A 19,049-nucleotide genomic window follows, 5' to 3' on the forward strand; every position below is an offset into this window, starting at 1 on the left:
CACAGGGTAAATGATCTTAAAATGTTGTCTCACGGTGGATAAACACAAAGTGGTACATCCATACAATCAACTCTTCTTCAACAATAAAAAGGAGTAAAGTACTGATACATTCTATAGCATGGATGAGCTTTGAAAACATTATGGGAAGTAGAAGGAGCCAGTCACAAAAGGCCACGTATCATAAGATTCCATTTGTATGAAATATGCAGAAGAGGCAAATCCATAGTGACAGAAAGTAGACTTAGTGGTTGCCAGGGATTCGGGGAGATAGAGGGACTAGGGAGGGATTGCTAATAGGTATGGGTTTCCCTTTGGGGTGGTGGAAATGTTCTGGAACTAGACAGGGGTGATGGATGCAACAACATTCTGAATATATATGGATAAATGCCACTGAATTGGACACTTTAAAATGGTTAAAATGGTGAGTTTTATATTATGTGTATTTTATCACAACTAAAAAATTATCTTACCATGAAGTTTTTTTTTTAAGCATTTGAAAAGTGATGGTAGACATGCTATACACCCTCTGCAGACCTGGAAGGGTAGCTCTGATTCTCTCGCCCATGTGAATTGTACACTGAGCAGGTCTGAGATGGCCTGATGTGTGTCCTGGGTAGCATTTGTGGCTCCTGCCCTGAGCAAGCCAGGCGTGTCTGGCTGAGCCTCACATGGCCTGCCCTTGGCTCTCAGCCGCCCTGGCCCACATGCTCACTTACTCTCGATTTGCGGGGCACTGCGGTCATTGATCTGCGTGACTTTTCGTAGGCGAGTTCCTTGCTGGATATCAGCCAACAGTGCACTCCGACCTTTGGGATCTGTCTTTCTCAAGCTGGAAGCATCTGTACTTACCTGTAAAGGATTAAGAGGGATCTGATTATAATCATAACATTTGCAGACATTTGCAAGACAAGCCGTATGTCCTATTCGAGGTAAGTTTCTCCTCCCATACTTTTCTGCCTTTCCTGTTTGCCCTCCCCTGCACCACTCCCAAGGCCCATCTCACCAATGCAGTTACCTATGGGTCTCAGGTTTTGAGGGAAACTTACCTCCTGCCCTGCTCACATCCCTCTCCTGGGGGACCTAGAACGGACTCTTTCTTGTGATCAAACTCCCATAAGTCTTAAGGAGCCCTAATGCAAAGCCCCTCTTTCTCCTCCTAGGTGGGCCCCACCCACTTATCTGGGCTTCTGTCTGTGTGTTCCTGACTCCAGCTTCCAGGTTCTGAATAATTACGCTGCCTGGTGTCCCCAGGTCCCTCCCGGACCAAATCCAGAAAGAAAGAAGTACAGGGGATTGCAATGAAGGTTTAGTGACTGCCTTCTCTTCTGTGTCTGGGTGCGTTATGTTAATCCTCACAAAACCTTGTGAGTTTCAAGGGAGTTTGCCCTCATTTTACAGATGAGAAAACAGACTATGAAATCTCTTCAAGGTCACAGGGCTAGCTTCAAACCCAGATCTGCTGAATTCCAAAGGCCACGTGCTTTTTATTTTGAAGCATTACAGCCATCAAGGGCATGGTGCTGTGGTTAGCATACTTGTTCTCTAGACTGCTAAAATGCTTTGTAAATATGTTCACGAGAACCTTTGTCCTATCTCTGCAAGTAGCACCGAGGTCCAGCTGTTTCACTTCCACTATAGCTTGTGCTGACACGGCAGGGTCTCCATGGGCTATTAGAGCTAGGGAGCACCAGAAAGAACATACACTGGTTGGTGGCAAATAAGGGAAGGGTGTGGTCGCACTGGAAGACACAGCCAGGAGGACCCCCTGCAGTTAGTAGTACTATACCACGTGACCTGAGAGCTGATTAAACATTTCTCGAAGTAAGAAGTACTTTTTAGTACATGGGGAATATACCATGTCTTTGGTTTTCATCTTAAACATTTCCACTTCGGTGGTGTTTTCTGACCCCCAACATAAATAAGGCCACCCAGGGTTCTCTCTTATGGCACTATATTCTTTTTTCCTCTGTAAGTTTTATCACAGTGTATATATTTATATTTATCTTTCCTTGTGGAAAATTTCCAGTTGTGGGTATGAGTTGAAGGTTCACCACTCCCACGGGCAGGAAAGAGATCTTGTTCGTTTTGTTCACCAGTACATCTCCAGAGAGTAAAACTTGGCCCCAGATAGTCTCAAAAGCTATTTATTGTATGAATGAATGAGTGAATGAATGAATGAGTATGAATGACTAGACCCAAGATACACTGGCCTTGCCCTCAAGGGCATATGCATCTACCAGGGAGACAGGACACCCATGCAAGGAGTTAAGCCACCATACAACGCAGCATATGACTGAGCGCCCATGTGAGTCTCACAGAGAGGAAGACCCCGAGAGTTCAGGCTGCAAGGAAGACAGGAGACCTTACTTAGATGGTCCTTGAAGGACAGATAGGATTTACAAGCTCTTGCTATAGCCATTTTCTCCATACGGCCATTTGTCAGAAAAGGACAAACCAGGTTTGCCAACTAGACAGTCAGAGACTCTCCAGTGTCACAGACTGGAAATGAAGGCAATTGTGGTTTTAGCTAAAAGGTGCTGGGTCCACATTTTAACCGGCCGACTCTACTGCACTGGTGATGCATCTTACACAGGTTTTGTAGGGCATAAGCTTCAAAGTGAGTTTCTTGTTGCCTGGAAACATGCTTTTTGACCCCTTGAGAGGGGCTCACAGATGATGGTCAATAACACAGCTATAAGCCAGGGGCCCCAACCCTAACGATATATGTTTTTTAGGAATGTATGTATGAATGCACATGTACAGCGGGGTATTTTCCACACAATATGATTTTTTAAATCTCTCTCTATAAACAATTAGCCAGTAAGTCATTTTAAACTGCAAAATTTAAAGATTTTTAAAGTCTCCTCTCATATTTACAAATAATTAGTAATAAGAATAAAGGGCTAACAGAAATACCATGACCCTAGCCAAGAGACTATGAAAATTTTTGTAAAAATGTGGCATTATAATCTCAGGCATGTATTACGGTCAGGGATTAGGGGGTGAAAGTGCTTTGTAATTTTCTTCCTAGTTACAAGAAAAACAACACAATGAATTGCATTCTTCTGTTTAAAGAAGCAACTGGAACCCTATCTCTAACAACCCCTGAGTAGGGGTGGTGGTGTTCATCTCATCTACTTTAGATTTTTAAATTTATTACCAAAATGCACCCCCCCACTCCCTGACCTCGTCCATCCCAAGCTTTTTAGGTGAGGGCTATGAAGAACATTGTGTATCCTTGGAATAATGATTTTAATTTGAGTTCCTACTTAGCACAAGCCTCAATACCCTCCTGACAATTCCACATGACAGACTTGTTGATAAAAATCTTCCAAATCAGCAGGAGGATATGGCAAGTCCCATCATGTTTATGTTTTGCAGTTCAACTCGCTGGACTAAATTTAACATTCCTTCTTTGACTTCTCTGCTTTTTTTCCTGTGCCACTGTCTGCCCTGATGATTTTCCACCAGAGGGCTCTCCCTCACCTGATATTAGTATGGTATCCTTCAGTTCTCTCCTGTGAGGTAGGAAAGAGCGAATAACTTCATGGCTAAGGGGACTACAGCTTAATTGGTTTTGTACAAAAGGACATCTAAGGACATATTCATTTGCACATTGAAGACCATAGTTACCGTGACAGTTGTTTCTACTCCACCTTCAATATTTATTAACAATTCATCCGTAATTTGCTTTCTTAAAAATCTACAAGCCTAAGAAGTCTTGTTACCATGGTTACAGTATACAGAAACAGGAAAGAGAAGATTTTCAAATATTCACTGGGTCTTTTATTCTATGTAAATCTTGATTATTGGCAACTTCACTAAAGATATAATCGAGAGAGACAGTCACTCCTGAACACTTTTCCCATGGCAAATATATCCACCAAACACACGTCCCCGTCCCCCTATGTACAAAACAAAAAACTAAAACATCATTTCGAAGTTTGCTCCTGTTCTTTCTTAACATTGTTATCGAGTGTGACAATTTGCTGAGTTCCACACAAAGCTTTTGTTGACTCGGTTCTTCTAAAACAAGCTTCCAGTGGAACAGCCTGGATCCTAAAAAGAGGCAAAATAGTAGAAGAGTAATGCAAATTAGCCCATCGCCGGCCAAATACAGGCTGAAAAACGGAAGTGAACCAGGAATATTAGAAACAGTGCTAACTGGGCCAAGGGTGATGAGGTGTCTGTCCTCCTGTCTTGATAAATTATAAAAGCTCTGGCATATCCATGTGTCGTTCCAACAAATGAGTTGATCGGGTTTCAGTACAGTTTGGGGGAGGGGGATGGCAGTCCAGCCCAAATGGAATGAAATGCACGTCCTCCTGCTATTTAGTGACCCTGCCACCCTATGCCATTACTACATCTGTCTGATTGATCCTGGTTTCTGTGAGAAACCCTCATCAAAATCTAGGGGTTTGATGCAAATCTAGCAGGTCGTTTGTCTCAAAGATGATCTAAACCCAATCATTCCAGTACAATGCCAGCCTTGCAGTCTCCCAAAGGGACTTTCTCCAATGTGGCTGTTCAACCTCAAATTAGTACTCAGGTTTCCAGGTACACAGCCTGCTCATTAGCCCAGCCCTCAGCTTCCTCCAAACTTGGGGGCAGACAGGTATCAGTCACCAGGGTACTTGCATTTCTTTACTAAATCTGAATCCCAAGGACAGCCAGAACTGGCACTACCTTCCTCTGGCTGCTACCGTCTTTATGTAGGAGAAGAGAGAGCCTGAGATCCAAGAGAGACAGGAAATATTTTCAAAGAAAATGAACTTTCCCCTGGCATCACTTTGGTTACCATATGCTGGCATCTACCTCCTTGCCCAAGGACCTGGAGGCCAACTCAGACCCTTCCCTGTTGCTTGTTCTCAACAGCCACTCCATCACAAACTCCTGTTGATTTTTCCTGAGTGATTACTCTAGAATCTGGCTCCTTTTCTCCATCTCTGTGATGCTGACTTAATGCAGGCCACCAGCACTTCTGGATTCCCTCACCTGGTCTTCCTGCCTCCTGTCTCATCCTCTTCCACACAGCCATCAGAGTGATCAGTATAAGGGACATGTCACTTACCATGTCCCTCCCCTCCATAAAAATCTCTGCTGGTGCCCCACTGCCCTCAGGATCAAGTTCAGGTCCCGTCATGTTGCACAAGGCCCTTAGTGACCAGCCCAGACCTTCCACTTCTTGAGCCTTCCAGGCTGGAGCTCACCTCTGGACCTTAGCTTGAGCTAATCTCTCTGCTCTTTTCACACTTGTCTCTTGGCTATTTTCCAGGAGGCCTCCTGATCCTGGAAGGCCAGATAAAGAGCCCTTTTTTGTTCCTAGAACAACATGCTTACCCTTAGTAGTGCCCCTGCCACCCGGATCAAGTGACTCTGCTCAAAACCTGCAATGGTTTTCCATTTCCCTCGTCAAAGTCCTCATTAATATCACCTGCTGGGCTTGACTATTTCTGCATTCTACCCTGAGTTTACCTATAAATGCCAACATTTTTCTACCCACACCAGTGTAATAAAGCAGTTCCACTGTAGAGCAATGCCTCCCTACCTACAGCTGTACTTCCAATCCTGTACTCATGCTTCTGCCTCTTCTGGGAATACTCCTGCTGCCCCAGCCCTGCTGTACCTGCCCAAACTTTTTCTTCTCCTTTAAGCTCTACACCAAAAACAGTTTTCTATACAAGATCTTTTTTGAAAAACTTCTTCAACTAGCCTTTTCTTTATATGATCCACACAAAGCCCCTCCAAAGCACATCATTTGTAATTCTCTATAGCACTACTCATATCTTGCCAAATATTATCGCTTTTACATATTGCTTTTCCTCTGATTTTTGAGTGGTAACTCTTAGCATGCAAAAAATAAGCCATTCCTCTATTAGTACCAGCATATCCAGCTTTTAAAAAAAACTGTGAGCAGTATTTTGTTGAAATGAAATCTATATAAACTTTAAGTCCCTAGATTTTTGACATCTGTCTGCCGCAACAAAACATGCAGGTATGGGAAGAGAAGCCACTACCTTTGAGGTTACGCCACAGCCCTGATTCTTCAAACTGTCTTCACACTTTTATCCTTCAGTCACTTTGTCCCAAGAAATGGGGATTCAGCACCATTCTCTCTTATTCGATAATGCCACCATTCCCAGGCTTTCAAGACTAAAATTTAAATTATAAGAAAGGCTGCTTTAAAAACCTGTGTTGGACCTGGAAAGAACAACCTTGTAAACTCAAAAAAGAGCCTAGCATTGGTAGTCAAGGACCTGGCGCTAGGAACTGCTAAGAAATAATACATAGTTGGAACACTGTCTCAAAAACTGGTTGAGGTTTCATATCTTCTATTTATTTTAGACAAAAAGTACTATCAAAAAGAAATATGCTCCCATCCCAGCAGATTAATTTGCAAACTAGTGAGATAACCCTACTGTCATTAGTTCTAGCCCCTCACTCCCAGCATTACCATTTCTGTCAAAGGCTTTCTCCCATTCATCGAAGCTTGAAACCTGTGACTCCTTCCTCTCCTTCATTTGAAATAATCAACTTTCACTGAGATCTGGTTCTTTCTCTTTACTATGCACACAAAGGTGACTTCGGAGTCTGGGTAAGGAAGCTGCAACATGCAAAGGGTGACAGCAACAGCAATAAGACAAAGAAATGGGAAGGCATTTGTGTGTGCCCGGCACTGTTCCAAGTACTTTACGTGTATTAATTCATTTAAAGGGCACTTGGACAATCTCATGATGTAGGTACTGTTATGAGTATCATCTCCAGTTTACAGATGAGGCACAGAGGGGAAGCAGGCTATCTATCTCTAGTAAGTGGAGAGCTGAGAGGTGAGCCCAGGCAAGTCAGGCTCTCTTAACCACCATGCTAACCCCTTAGTAATGACATCACCCAGGAAAACAGTGAAGGTTGAACACCCAGGAAATACACGGCAAGCCTGCAGCTGGGTAGGGGGAGTGGCCCGACTGTCTTCTGACCCAGGACCACGGCAGATGTTGCTTCACATGGAGTGTGACGGCCAGAGTAGGAAGGAAGGGGCAGGGAAGGGCATCGGAAGCAAAAGAAGGGCAGAGAGGCAGAGAGAGAGAGAGAGAGAGAGAGAGAGAGAGAGAGAGAGAGAGAGAGAGAGAGAGAGAGAGAGAGAGAGACTGGGGCCCAAGGAGCTAAGTGCTAGGCCTTTGCCAGGGTCAGAAAGGACAGCCAAGGCTGAATGATGGACTCTGAGGACAGTCTGATTACTGCATTAAACGTGAGCCAGCAGCTGTCTTGGCAGGGGGGAGGGCTGAGAACACTTAAAATGGAAACTGCTTAGAGTAACCCTATGCTGTGAGGCTGATGCCCTCAACTGTAAATAGCCTGTATCTGAAACTCCCTCTTCAGGTAACACAGAAGCTTGCGTGGGCCAACCCTGTTGGTCCACCTAGGTCCCCTACTCTCCTTTCACACCTCCCTGCTGGCTGCAGGGAAAAATGCAGGGTTTTCAGCATATGGCCTCCCTTTCTTGACTCTGGAATAAAGATTATGAGCACTGCTCAAATATGAAAGGAGACAAAGGTAACAAAAATAATCAAAAGACGGGAAATTCCAAACTTTCTAGAAAGTTCAAGATGTTTCCAAAGTATTTCACCTATTACAGATGATAATGTAAATGTATCTAGACTTTCTTTTCTCACCGTCACTTTACTGGGTCCTTTGGATGGAGAATCCAACAGAAGCTTCTGGGTCTGGACTTGGATTGGACCCTAGAGAAACAATGACTTACAGCTTAGCTCAAGGACAGCACTGAAAGGGTCTCACTGCTGGATCCGATGATATTCTCATCCATTACAGAACCTGCTTCCAAACCCCTCTGGGTCAGGCCCCTAGGTCAACAGACCTAGTCTGCTCGGCATATGTGCTCTATAATTCCATCGTCACCCTTGTACCTCACTCCAGTTCTGGGCCCCACTGATGAAGAGTGGCAGGCCCTTCTTTCTCTGTTTAGCACCCAAGGAGTCCTTCTTTGGCCTGCAGGTGATCCTCTACACCCTGCCTGATGTCTCTGTGGTCCATGCTCCTGACATCATTTGTTCTTCCCTGGCCACTTCTTTTGGTGCTGCTGGGCTGCCAAAAGTCTATTTGCTGGCTAGCTGTTAAGAAGGCAGTATGATATAGTGGAAAGAGCTGGGCTCAAGGGTCAGTTCTACAATTTACTGTTCTGATCTGGCTGAGTTACCACTTACAGAAGCATCTGGGTCCAGTTTGTCATGGGCCAAGCAGTCCTAATAGAGTGAGTCACCCATGGAGGGGCCCATCAGCCTTCTATCAGTGGGAGACAGATGTTTCTACAGTTAAAAATGAGGGTTCCAGGGGCTTCCCTGGTGGTGCAGTAGTTGAGAGTCTGCCTGCCGATGCAGGGGACACGGGTTCGTGCCCCTGCCCAGGAGGATCCCACATGCTGTGGAGCGGCTGGGCCCATAAGCCATGGCCGCTGAGCCTGCGTGTCCGGAGCCTGTGCTCCACAATAGGAGAGGCCACAACAGTGAGAGGCCCGCGTACCGCAAAAAAAAAAAAAAAAAAGAGGGTTCCAGAGTCCCCTCATCTTGGATGGGATCCTGGATCCACCATTTATTAGTGGCATAGCTTAGGCAAGTTACCTTACCTCTACAGGACTCAACTTTTAGAGACAAAACAAGAAACACTTAATTATGGTTACATAACAGAAGGCAAATGTTATTATCCTTAACTATGAAGAAGTAATATATAAATCAAGTATATATATAAAATCAAGTAATATATACTTGAATCAAGTAATATATAAAAAGAATAATAAACTACAACTACATGGGGTCTACTCTGAGAACACAAGGCTGGTTCAATATAGAAAAATCCATCAATAAAATCCACCATATTAACAGTCTAAAGAAGAAAAATCACATGATCATCACATACATTGAAGCAGAAAAAACATGTGAAAAAATTCAATATCCATGCATGACAAAAACTCTCATCAAAGTAGGAATGAAAGGGAACTTTATCAACTAGATAAAGGGCGTCAACAAAAAAACTATAGCTAACATTGTAGTTAATGATGAAATATTTTCCCTCTAACATCAGGACCAAGCAAGGATACTCCCTCTCATCACTCTTATTCAGCATCATAAATGGGAGTCCTAGTGAGTACAATAAGGTAAGGCAAAGAAATAAATGGTACACAGATTGGAAAGGAAGAAATAAAATTGCCCCTATTCATAGGCAACATGATTTTCTATGTAGAAAATTTCAATACACAAAAAGTGAAAGTCAGTTTAGCAAGGTTATTGTATACAAAGTCAACCCACAAAAATTAATCATATTTTTATATACTACTCATAAACAACTGGAAACTGGCATTTAAAAAAAAACCCCATGATACCTTAAAATAGGTCCAAGTGCAAATGAAATACTTACGCATAAATCAAACAAAATATGCATAGGATATTGGATTCTAAATACCACTAAAATACTGATGAAATAAAGAAGACCTAAATAAATGAAGAGATATACTGCGTTCATGAATTGGAAGACTCCGCATAGTAAAGACCCAGAGACTTATAGATATTTACAGACACATAGATATATAGTTCAATTCTCCAATGCCAATTAAAATCTCAATAAGATTTTAAAATAGATACAGACATGCTGATTCTAAAATTTATATAGAAAGGGAAAGGAACTAAACAGCCAAAGCAATTTTGCCAAAGTGAAAGTTGGAGGACTCACCATTATCTGATTTTTAGACTTACTACAGGCACAGCAGTCAAGGTGGCATGGTACTGGCAAAGGAGTAGATCCATAGATCAATGGAACAGCACAGAGAATTCAGAAATAGATCCACACAATGGTGGTCAACTGATTTTTGACAAAGGTGCGACGGCAATTTAATAGAGAAAGGCTAGTCTTTTCAACAAATGATGTTGGAACAATTGGACATCTATATGCAAAGAAATGAAACTAAACCTAAGCCTCATACCTTATACTTAAATTAGTTCAAAATGGATCGTAGATCTAAATGTAAAATGTCAAACTATAATATTTTTAGAAGAAAACAGAGAAATCTTTGTGGCCTGGAGTTTGGTAAAGAGTTCTTAGGCAAGACACCAAAAGCACAACTTTAAAAGAAAAAGTTACTAAATTGGACTTTATCAAAAATTTTAAACTGTTCTTTTGGGAAAGACAGTACTAAGAGAATGAAAATACAAGCTACGGATTGAGAGAAACTATTTTCAAATCGCAGATGCAACAAAGGATTTGCATCCAAATGTATAAAGAACTCCCAAAACTCAACAGTAAGAAAAAAACACCCTAGTTAAAAAATTTAGGTGTTGGGCTTCCCTGGTGGCGCAGTGGTTGAGAGTCCGCCTGCCGATGCAGGGGACGCCAGTTCATGCCCCGGTCCCGGAAGATCCCACATGCCGGGGAGCTGCTGGGCCCGTGAGCCATGGCCGCTGAGCCTGCGCATCCGGAGCCTGTGCTCCGCAACGGGAGAGGCCACAACAGTGAGAGGCCCACGTACCGCAAAAAAAAAAAAAAAAATTTAGGTGTTTTACCAAAGAGCATATAGAAAACAAATAAAAACATAAAAAGATGTTCAATATCATTAGCCATTAGGGGAATTTAAACCATGATGAGATATCACCTCACACCTATTAGAATGGCTAAATAGAGCAAAACAAAACAAAAACCTGACAGTACTATGTGCTGGTGAGAATGAAGAACAACTGGAACTCTCACACATTGTGGATGGGATTGTGCAATGGTACAGCCACTCTAGCAAACAGTTTCGCAGTTTCATATGAAGTTAAACGTACACTTAACATATGACCCAGTAATCTCATTTCCGGGTATTTACCCTAGACAAACAAAGACATATGTTCGTACAAAAACTTGTACCTGAAGGTTTATATCTGCTTTATTCACAATCTCCAAGAGCAGAAAACAATCCACATGTCCTTCATTGAGTGAATGGATTAAACGTATAAAATCCTACCCAGCAATGGAATAAAAATAAGAAAATAAAAAGGAAGAACCCTTGGGCTTCCCTGTGGCGCAGTGGTTAAGGGTCTGCCTTCCAGTGCGGGGAACATGGGTTCGAGCCCTGCTCCGGGAAGATCCCACACGTTGCCTGGCGTCAAGAGTGTGATACAGGGAGTTCTTGGTTTCAAGGTGGTTAACATGAAGGATATTGCTGAGATCCATGTCACAAGAGGAGTAACAGGTGCACAGGTGTGTGCACGTGTGTGTGTGATTTGGGGGATGATATGCGGGAGATAGTGAGCTTCTTTTGGATGTGTTGAGTTTAAGGTGCTAGTGGGACACTTACGTGGAGATGTTCAGGAGTCAGTTGGAAACATAAGCCTGGGGCTGCAAACTCAACTCATTTTGAGGTGACCTATGTATATTGCATAAGTGCCAGCAAGGCCCAAAGGTAGACTGAGTCGATTCCAGGGGTTTCTGCTCTGCTGGCACATTCCTGAACCTTACCCAGCAAGTCATATGTCGAAGTGTCTGGCTTCCACCTGCTCTGTCCCTGCCCATAGGAGATGTTCAATGAATTTTGTTGTAGAATGCATGAGAGCAACAGTCTCAGTTTGGCAATGTTAGAACTAAGGAGTTATACTTTTCTTGCAAATTATGGCATAGAAGTACCTAATTTCCAGTACTTACTTATATTTGACGTTTTGTCCATATATATCTAGATGTAACAAATATTTTCCTAATAACAAAACTATAACTTTACAAAAGAGGTTTAAAAAATACATAGGGAAAAAGGCAGACAGAAAGGTGAAAGAACCATATAGTCTTAATCCTGCCTTCTTTCTTTTGACACATTACATAGTATTTTATACTACTTTCTCTGTTATTTGTTTATTTATTTATGTTAGATATTGTTTACTGTTTTTTCATTTTTGGGGAGGTGTATTTGACTCTACATTTCCACATAATTTTTTTCAAAATTTTAAATTTAAAAAAAGATTTTAATACAATTTTTAAAGGTTACTTTCCATTTACAGTTATTACAGAATATTGGCTGTATTTCTCATGTTGTACAATACATCCCTGAGCCTGTCTTACACCCAGTAGTTTGTACCTCCCACTCTCCTGCCCCTATCCTGCCCCTCCCCTCCCTCCCCACTGGTAACCACTAATTTGTTCTGTATATCTGGGAGTCCACTTCTTTTACATTATATTCACTAGTTTGTTGTATTTTTTAGATTCCACATACAAGTGATATTATACAGTATTTATCTTTGTCTGACTTATTTCACTTAGCATAATGCACTGCAGGTCCATCCATGTTGCTGCAAATGGTAAAATTTCATTCTTTTTTATGGCTGAGTAGTATTCCAGTGTGTGTGTGTGTGTGTGTGTGTGTGTGTGTGTGTGTGTGTGTGTACATGTATATATATCTCACATCTTCTTTATCCATTCATCTGTTGATGGACACTTAGATTGCTTCCATATCTTGGCAATTATAAATAATGCTGCTATGAATGTTGGGGTGCATGTATCTTTTTGAATTAATGTTTTGGTTTTTTTCAGATATATACCCAGGAGTGGAATTGCTGGGCCATATGGTAGTTCTAATAATGTTTTACCAGCTATCTGGGAATCCCTTAGCCCAGTAAGCTGACACACAAAATTTACCATCACACTGTGTAACTTTAAGGAATACACTTTGAACTCCTGTTGTTTGGGGTCAGCATTTGACATTATGTTTGAGCCCTCTGTTTTGTGAAATGCGGTCATTGGTGCCCATACCATTTGCTCCATCTCTTTTCTGTCTTCTACTTGCCAAATTTTCTCAGCTGTATTTTTTATTTTGTTTTTATTTTTTAAATTAGCATATAGTAAGATTGACTTTTTCAGGGAACGGTAACATCCCTGTGAATTACGTATAACACACATAGAGATTTGTGTAACCACCACCCCAATCAGGATACAGTGTGGTTCCATCACCCAAAAACTCCCCAGTGCTACCCCTTTGTAGTCACACCCTCCTCATCCTTTACCCCTGGCAGACACTGATCTGTTCTCTGTCACTATAGTTTTGCCTTTTCCAGAATGTCTTTGAAACATAAGCATATGGTATGCAATTACATGAGCCTAACTTCTTCACTTGAGAGTCATCCATGTTGTGTATATCAAGTGTTCTTCCTTTTTTAATTTTTTATTTATTTATTTTTGGCTGTGTTGGGTCTTTGTTGCTGCGAGTGGGCTTTCTCTAGTTGCGGCGCGCGGGGGCTCCTCTTTGTTGCGGTGCACGGGCTTCTCATTGCAGTGGCTTCTCTTGTTGCAGAGCACGGGCTGTAGGTACGCAGGCTTCAGTAGTTGTGGCACGTAGGCTCAGTAGTTCTGGCTCGTGGGCTCTAGAGCACAGGCTCAGTAGTTGTGGCTCACGGGCCCAGCCGCTCCGCGGCATGTGGGATCTTCCTGGACCGGGGCACGAACCTGTGTCCCCTGCATCGGCAGGCGGACTCTCAACAACTGCGCCACCAGGGAAGCCCTCGCTCCCTTCTTAACTATCTTTTCCCTCTGCTCAACCTCTTAGGAACAAAGCAAATTCTTCCCCTTGCTTCATGTGGTGCCATTTAGTCATTCTTGTTATTGCTTCACTCCTGCCCTCAAGTTCCACGCCCCGCTCCACCTCTTCATAGTTTATAAAGATATGTTCCCAAAGACAGGTCCCTCCTTAAGAAGGATTCTGGTGCCAGTTGCTGAGATCATATGTTTCACATCTTGATGTGGATCTGTCCTCCCCAAGTAAGTTCCTTGAGGCAGAAATTATGTCTTAACCTTTCCAGTGCTCAGCACAATGCCTTAATATATAATAAACGCTGCCCAAAATTCACTAAAATAAACTTAGTTATTTAATGTGAAAATACACTGTGAATTTAAAATAAAACAAGTATTTTTGTCATGAGAATCACAGGAGGGCCTGCCAGGGCACCAAAGTGTGACTCATACAACATACTCTTATTAATGACACTCCTTGTATATTTTTAATAAAATGGGGCCACCTCAAACCCTCCCTTAAAAATACAGTAGCATCTGTTTCACTGAATGCCAGCAATTCTAGAGGACAGCAGAAATAGATAGAAGGTCACGACAGCTGCAATGAATCAAGATGAAATGTAGGCTTTCATTGTTCTTAATAATCGTGGAAACATCTTTATGACAATTATGACAGGGAAAGAATTTTGCTTAAATGGAACAGACCTATCATCTGAGGAAGTGAATTATAACAGAATAAACGGGGGTCTATTTTTAGTTCACTTCACTCAACTGAGTTTTTGTTTTACATCTCCTAAAATTAGGCCTGCTGACTGAGGCTATATGCAGTCGGAGTGGTGCACCATTGCTTCTGCAAACCGAGATATCTCCCCGTCTACTGTCCTTCCTTTGCACTGATGGATTGACATCTCAGTGAAGTCAACCCCTCACCCCAAGGAAGGGGCTCCAGTCCTGCTTGGGGAAAGGCCATTTAAAGACCACCAGGCTACTGGTACCAGTTATGGCAGCCCTTCTTCTTCCAGGCTGAAGTCCGTTCAGATGATGAAGCATCTAGAAGTCACAAGACTCTTTAAGGAAGAGAATATCAATGAAGTCGACAAAAACCAACTGCCTTTGATGTGCCAGCTACCACTCTGATCTCTAAGACATTTAATTCCATCTTAAGAACCAATAATACTTGGTATTATTGGCAGAAAATATGACTACATTACATGAATGTAAGACAGTAAAAAACTAACACGTAAACTACGTTTTTAAAATTCCACTAATCTTTGGTACTTATTCTGTTCATTTTGAGTAACAGCACTATGAAAGGGATGGTTTTCAAGATAAAGAACGTTGGACGAAACACAGAATTTAAATCTTGATGAAAAATCAGCTGTTGATAGTGGGGGAGGCTGAGTGTCTGGGGGGCAGGAGGGACGAGGGAATTCTCTGTATTTTCTGAGAACCTAAGACTGCTTAAAAAATAGTCTATTAAATTACTCAGCCATAAAAAGAAACGAAACTGAGTTATTTGTAGTGAGGTGGATGGACCTGGAGTCTGTCATACAGAGTGAAGTAAGTCAGAAAGAGGAAAACAAATACCGTATGCTAACGCATATATATGGAATCTAAAAAAAACTGGCTCTGAAGAACCTAGGGGCAGGACAGGAATAAAGATGCAGATGTAGAGAATGGACTTGAGGACACGGGGAGGGGGAAGTGTAAGATGGGATGAAATGAGAGAGTGGCATGGACATATACACACTACCAAATGTAAAATAGATAGCTAGTGGGAAGCAGCCACATGGCACAGGGAGATCAGCTCTGTGCTTTGTGTCCACCTAGAGGGGTGGGATGGGGAGGGTGGGAGGGAGAGGCAAGAGGGAGGGGATATGGAGATATAGGTATACGTATAGATGATTCACTTTGCTATACAGCAGAAACCAACACACCATCGTAAAGCAATTACACTCCAATAAAGATGTTAAAAAAAGTCTATTAAAAAAAATCAAGTCACATACATACACACACAGATACATTCCAGTGCTTATATGGAAATATTTTAAAGAAAATCGTCATATTAAAGCACTCTAGTCATCAAAGTCATGGTCTAGAGGGGGGTCAAGGAATAGCGGATGCCTCAGATGACACCAATGGCAACAGCTAGTCCCCAGGAGTTGGAGATCTGGAAGGTGTGTTTTACCACTGAATTAGCAGATGCCTGTACAGAACTTTTTGATTTGTTTGGTTAACCAATGAATTAAATACCTGATAAACCCGGAAAAAAAATCTGTAGAAGCCAAATACTGTGGAAAGGGTTTAGGAAACGTTTGCGGAAGCAGAATTTTAAAAGATGGCTGTGTCAACTCTTTGTGGGACGAGATGGAGCATAATGAAATAAAAATCAAGAAGAATTCATTTATTTATATTTTTCTCAAATAATTGAGAAAAATGGTGTCACGATTATTTTTGAAAAGGAAACAACTTGGTTTAGCTTCTGAAATGCTAGGTTATGAGGAAGTAAAATTTAATTGCACTATGTCACGGAGCCAGGACAAGAGTGGGGTGGGAGAGGCTCCCAGAGTGCAAAATTGAGGGGGTATGGAAGTGCCTGGAGTGAGTGCCTGGGCGCTACCTGCCCTGTTTTCCATTTTGGTGAGGAAGGCAGCTATTTTAACACGATCCTTTAACGATTATGGTCTGTTATCACTCAGTTCTGGTTAACCTACACTCTTTTGTCCTTGCTGCGATGAATACACATTACTTTGTATTCCTATCTTTTCATGTGTTTTATCTGAACGTAGACACCAACAGGCTCCACTGATTTGGGAATCTCGCAGCCTAGCACAATGATTTGAAAAAAACACCCCAGACATTAGAGTAACATGCCTACTGACTGGTGGATTTTAAGATTTACTAATGAAACGTAACTGAAGTAAAAAAAAAAAGTATTTCTCAAACTTCTTATACTGCCCACGAGGTTTTTACATGATATGAATCCCACCCCATCTACCTTCTGTCCAAGGGTGTGATCCCATTTTCTATTAAGAGCCAGCAGGGCTTACCCTGGGTCTACCCATCCACTCCAGCCATAACTGAGCCCCATTATTCTGGCAAGAATCAACAACAACAAGGTCCCAAGAAGGGATTCAACAGCTGCTGTGCGGCCTGCAAGCAGAGCGATTTGCTTTTTGATGGCTGAAAGGCCAGCCTATAATGGATGCTAGAACCATCTAAGGTGGCAAGGATTAGACACAGTTCTCCCTATAAACTTCTAGAAATAGAAGTTACCTCTTCATTGATTCTGAAATGCATTACTTGTGCAGCACACTCAGCCGTTTATGTCATTAGGAGCAAAGGCCTTTAAATGAGGTCTTAGAGACAGAAGGCCCCTGCTAATCAGAGATTCTGCATTTTCCAAAGAGTAGACAAAACAAGACAAAACAGAACAAGTAAGAACAGAACAGAAAAAAAAAGTGGAAAGCCTTGGGGGAAAGGATGTGCATACACAGCAGGGAGGGAAGATGCAAGATGCAGACTCTGTGGGGAGTCCTCTGGGGAGAACTGACTCTGGAACTAGATTTGCCCCAAGTGACCTTTCCTCCCAGTGTGGTGGAGCAATAGAGAGGACAGAGGAGGGGTGTCACTGATCCGAGGGAGCCGGTGAGCAGTTTCTGCCCCTGCCTACTAATACAGGCCTTGTATATTTGTTTGCTAGGGCTGCCATAAGAAAGAATCACAGCCTGGGTGGCTTAAACAACAGAAATTTATTTGCTCACAGTCCTGGAGGCTAGAAGTCCAAGAGCTGGGGGTCAGTAGGGTTGATTTCTTCTGAGGCCTCTCTCCTTGGCTTGCAGATGAGCATCTCCTCCCTGCGTCTTCACAAGGTCTTCCCCATGTGTGTGTCTGTGTCCTAATCTCTTCTTATAAAGACATCGGTCATACTGGATTAAGGCCTACCCTAATCACCTTATTTAACCTTGGTTTCCTCTTTAAAGACCTATCAGTCACATATGAGTTTGGAGGGGGACACAAGTCAGCCCATAACATGTTGGGTCCATGACATGGTGTCAAGGCTGTATAACCATCATCCACTTCCCACTACTGGGTGCCTCTGACATTTACTGAAAAGAACTTGGTAACTGTGAACAAGCAACACAGCTTAGTTGCTTGTTCTGCTTCAGGGTCCTCTTAATGCCTCAGTGGGTCTGAGTTCCTTGTTTGTAAAACAGGACACCCAATTTGTCCCTGACTCATTATAACAGTGTGTCAAGGTCAAACGGATGTTAAAATTAGCCCACTTGTTGTCACATAGCATTATCTATAATGAAACATTAATACTGATAATTACTGGCAGACGTTAATACTGGACATTGGAATGCCACACTCCATATTTTAGCTTCCAATTTTATCTCACTGAGGATTAAAGAATTGAGTCCCAAGTGACCTTTTAGTCACTTGGGGCTCAGTTCTTTAATCTGATTAAAGATTAATCAGATTAATTGGATTAATCAGATTAATTAAGATTAATTAATCTTGGTTTTAGTCTCCGTGGGTATGTTTATTCTTAGGGATTTTATGCACTTTGTTGCAATGTTCAAAGGGACTGTTTCCTTAGACTCTCTGTCAAATTTTTCATAGTTAGTGAATAGGAACCCTAGAGATTATTGTGCATTCATTATGTATCGTGCTTCTTCACAAAATTCATTGATTAGCTCTCATAGATTTTGGATAGCCTCTTTTGCATTCTCTAAGTATACTATCATGTCATCTGCAAAACATTAGAATTTTAATTCTTCCTTTCTGATTTGGATTATTTTCATTTCTTTTTTTTCTCTGGTTGCTGAGGCTAAAAGTTCCAAACCTGTGTTGAATAACTGTGATGAGACAGCAATCTTGTCTTGTTTGTGTTCTTAGAGGAAATGGTTTCAATTTTTCACCCCTGAGGACGATGTTCGCTATGGGTTTGTCATACATGACCTTTAATATGTTGAGGAGGTTCCCCTATGCCAACTTTCTGAGTGGTTTATTATCTTTTTTTTTAATCAAAATTGGTGTTGAATTCTGTTGAAATATTTTTCTGAAAATTCTCTTGAGGGCCTTAGAATAGTGTTCTATCAATACAGAGAAAATTCTGGGAGGAGCACATCTCTGGTGCAACTTTTAAAATTATTTTTATGTTGACGTCACCGCCAGCAGGTGGCCTGGCTGTGTAACATGAGCTTTGCTGTCACCATCGAGCACCGGGGAGGGTGCGCTCTCATTCACTGAATGTGAATTTCCAGAGCAACACCCAAGGCCAGGCACCACTCTTTGCACCGCTCTTTCCATGGAGGGCAAGGCTGGCGCGATCTCTGTCCTTAGGGAGTTTATCAACAGGCAGTGAAGACAGATGATAAACAAATCATCTGAAGTGTAATGATGTTTAAACTTGGTGAGATGCTTCCCAGGCATGAATGTGGCAATGAAATGTGAGCTTTTGTTTTGCAATGACTTCACATGAATTCTAAAGCCAGGGAACTGTGAGTAAAAAG

At 42.1% G+C, this 19,049-nt stretch overlaps 1 protein-coding gene across 1 annotated transcript in view; it reads right to left on the bottom strand.

Moving 5' to 3' along the window:
* Positions 1-19,049, bottom strand: part of WIPF3 (WAS/WASL interacting protein family member 3) — a 90,581-nt gene that overhangs the window by 32,039 nt on the left and 39,493 nt on the right. Inside the window, exon 3 of the mRNA XM_022584272.3 lies at positions 717-849. Within this exon, the coding sequence (XP_022439980.2) occupies positions 717-849 (133 nt within the window). The remainder of the gene's footprint in view (positions 1-716; positions 850-19,049) is intronic.

Source organism: Delphinapterus leucas, chromosome 9 (genome assembly GCF_059928025.1).
Source record: "Delphinapterus leucas isolate spDelLeu-1000000601 "Yukka" chromosome 9, BTC_Dleu_Yukka2, whole genome shotgun sequence".
Lineage (NCBI taxonomy): Eukaryota > Metazoa > Chordata > Mammalia > Artiodactyla > Monodontidae > Delphinapterus > Delphinapterus leucas.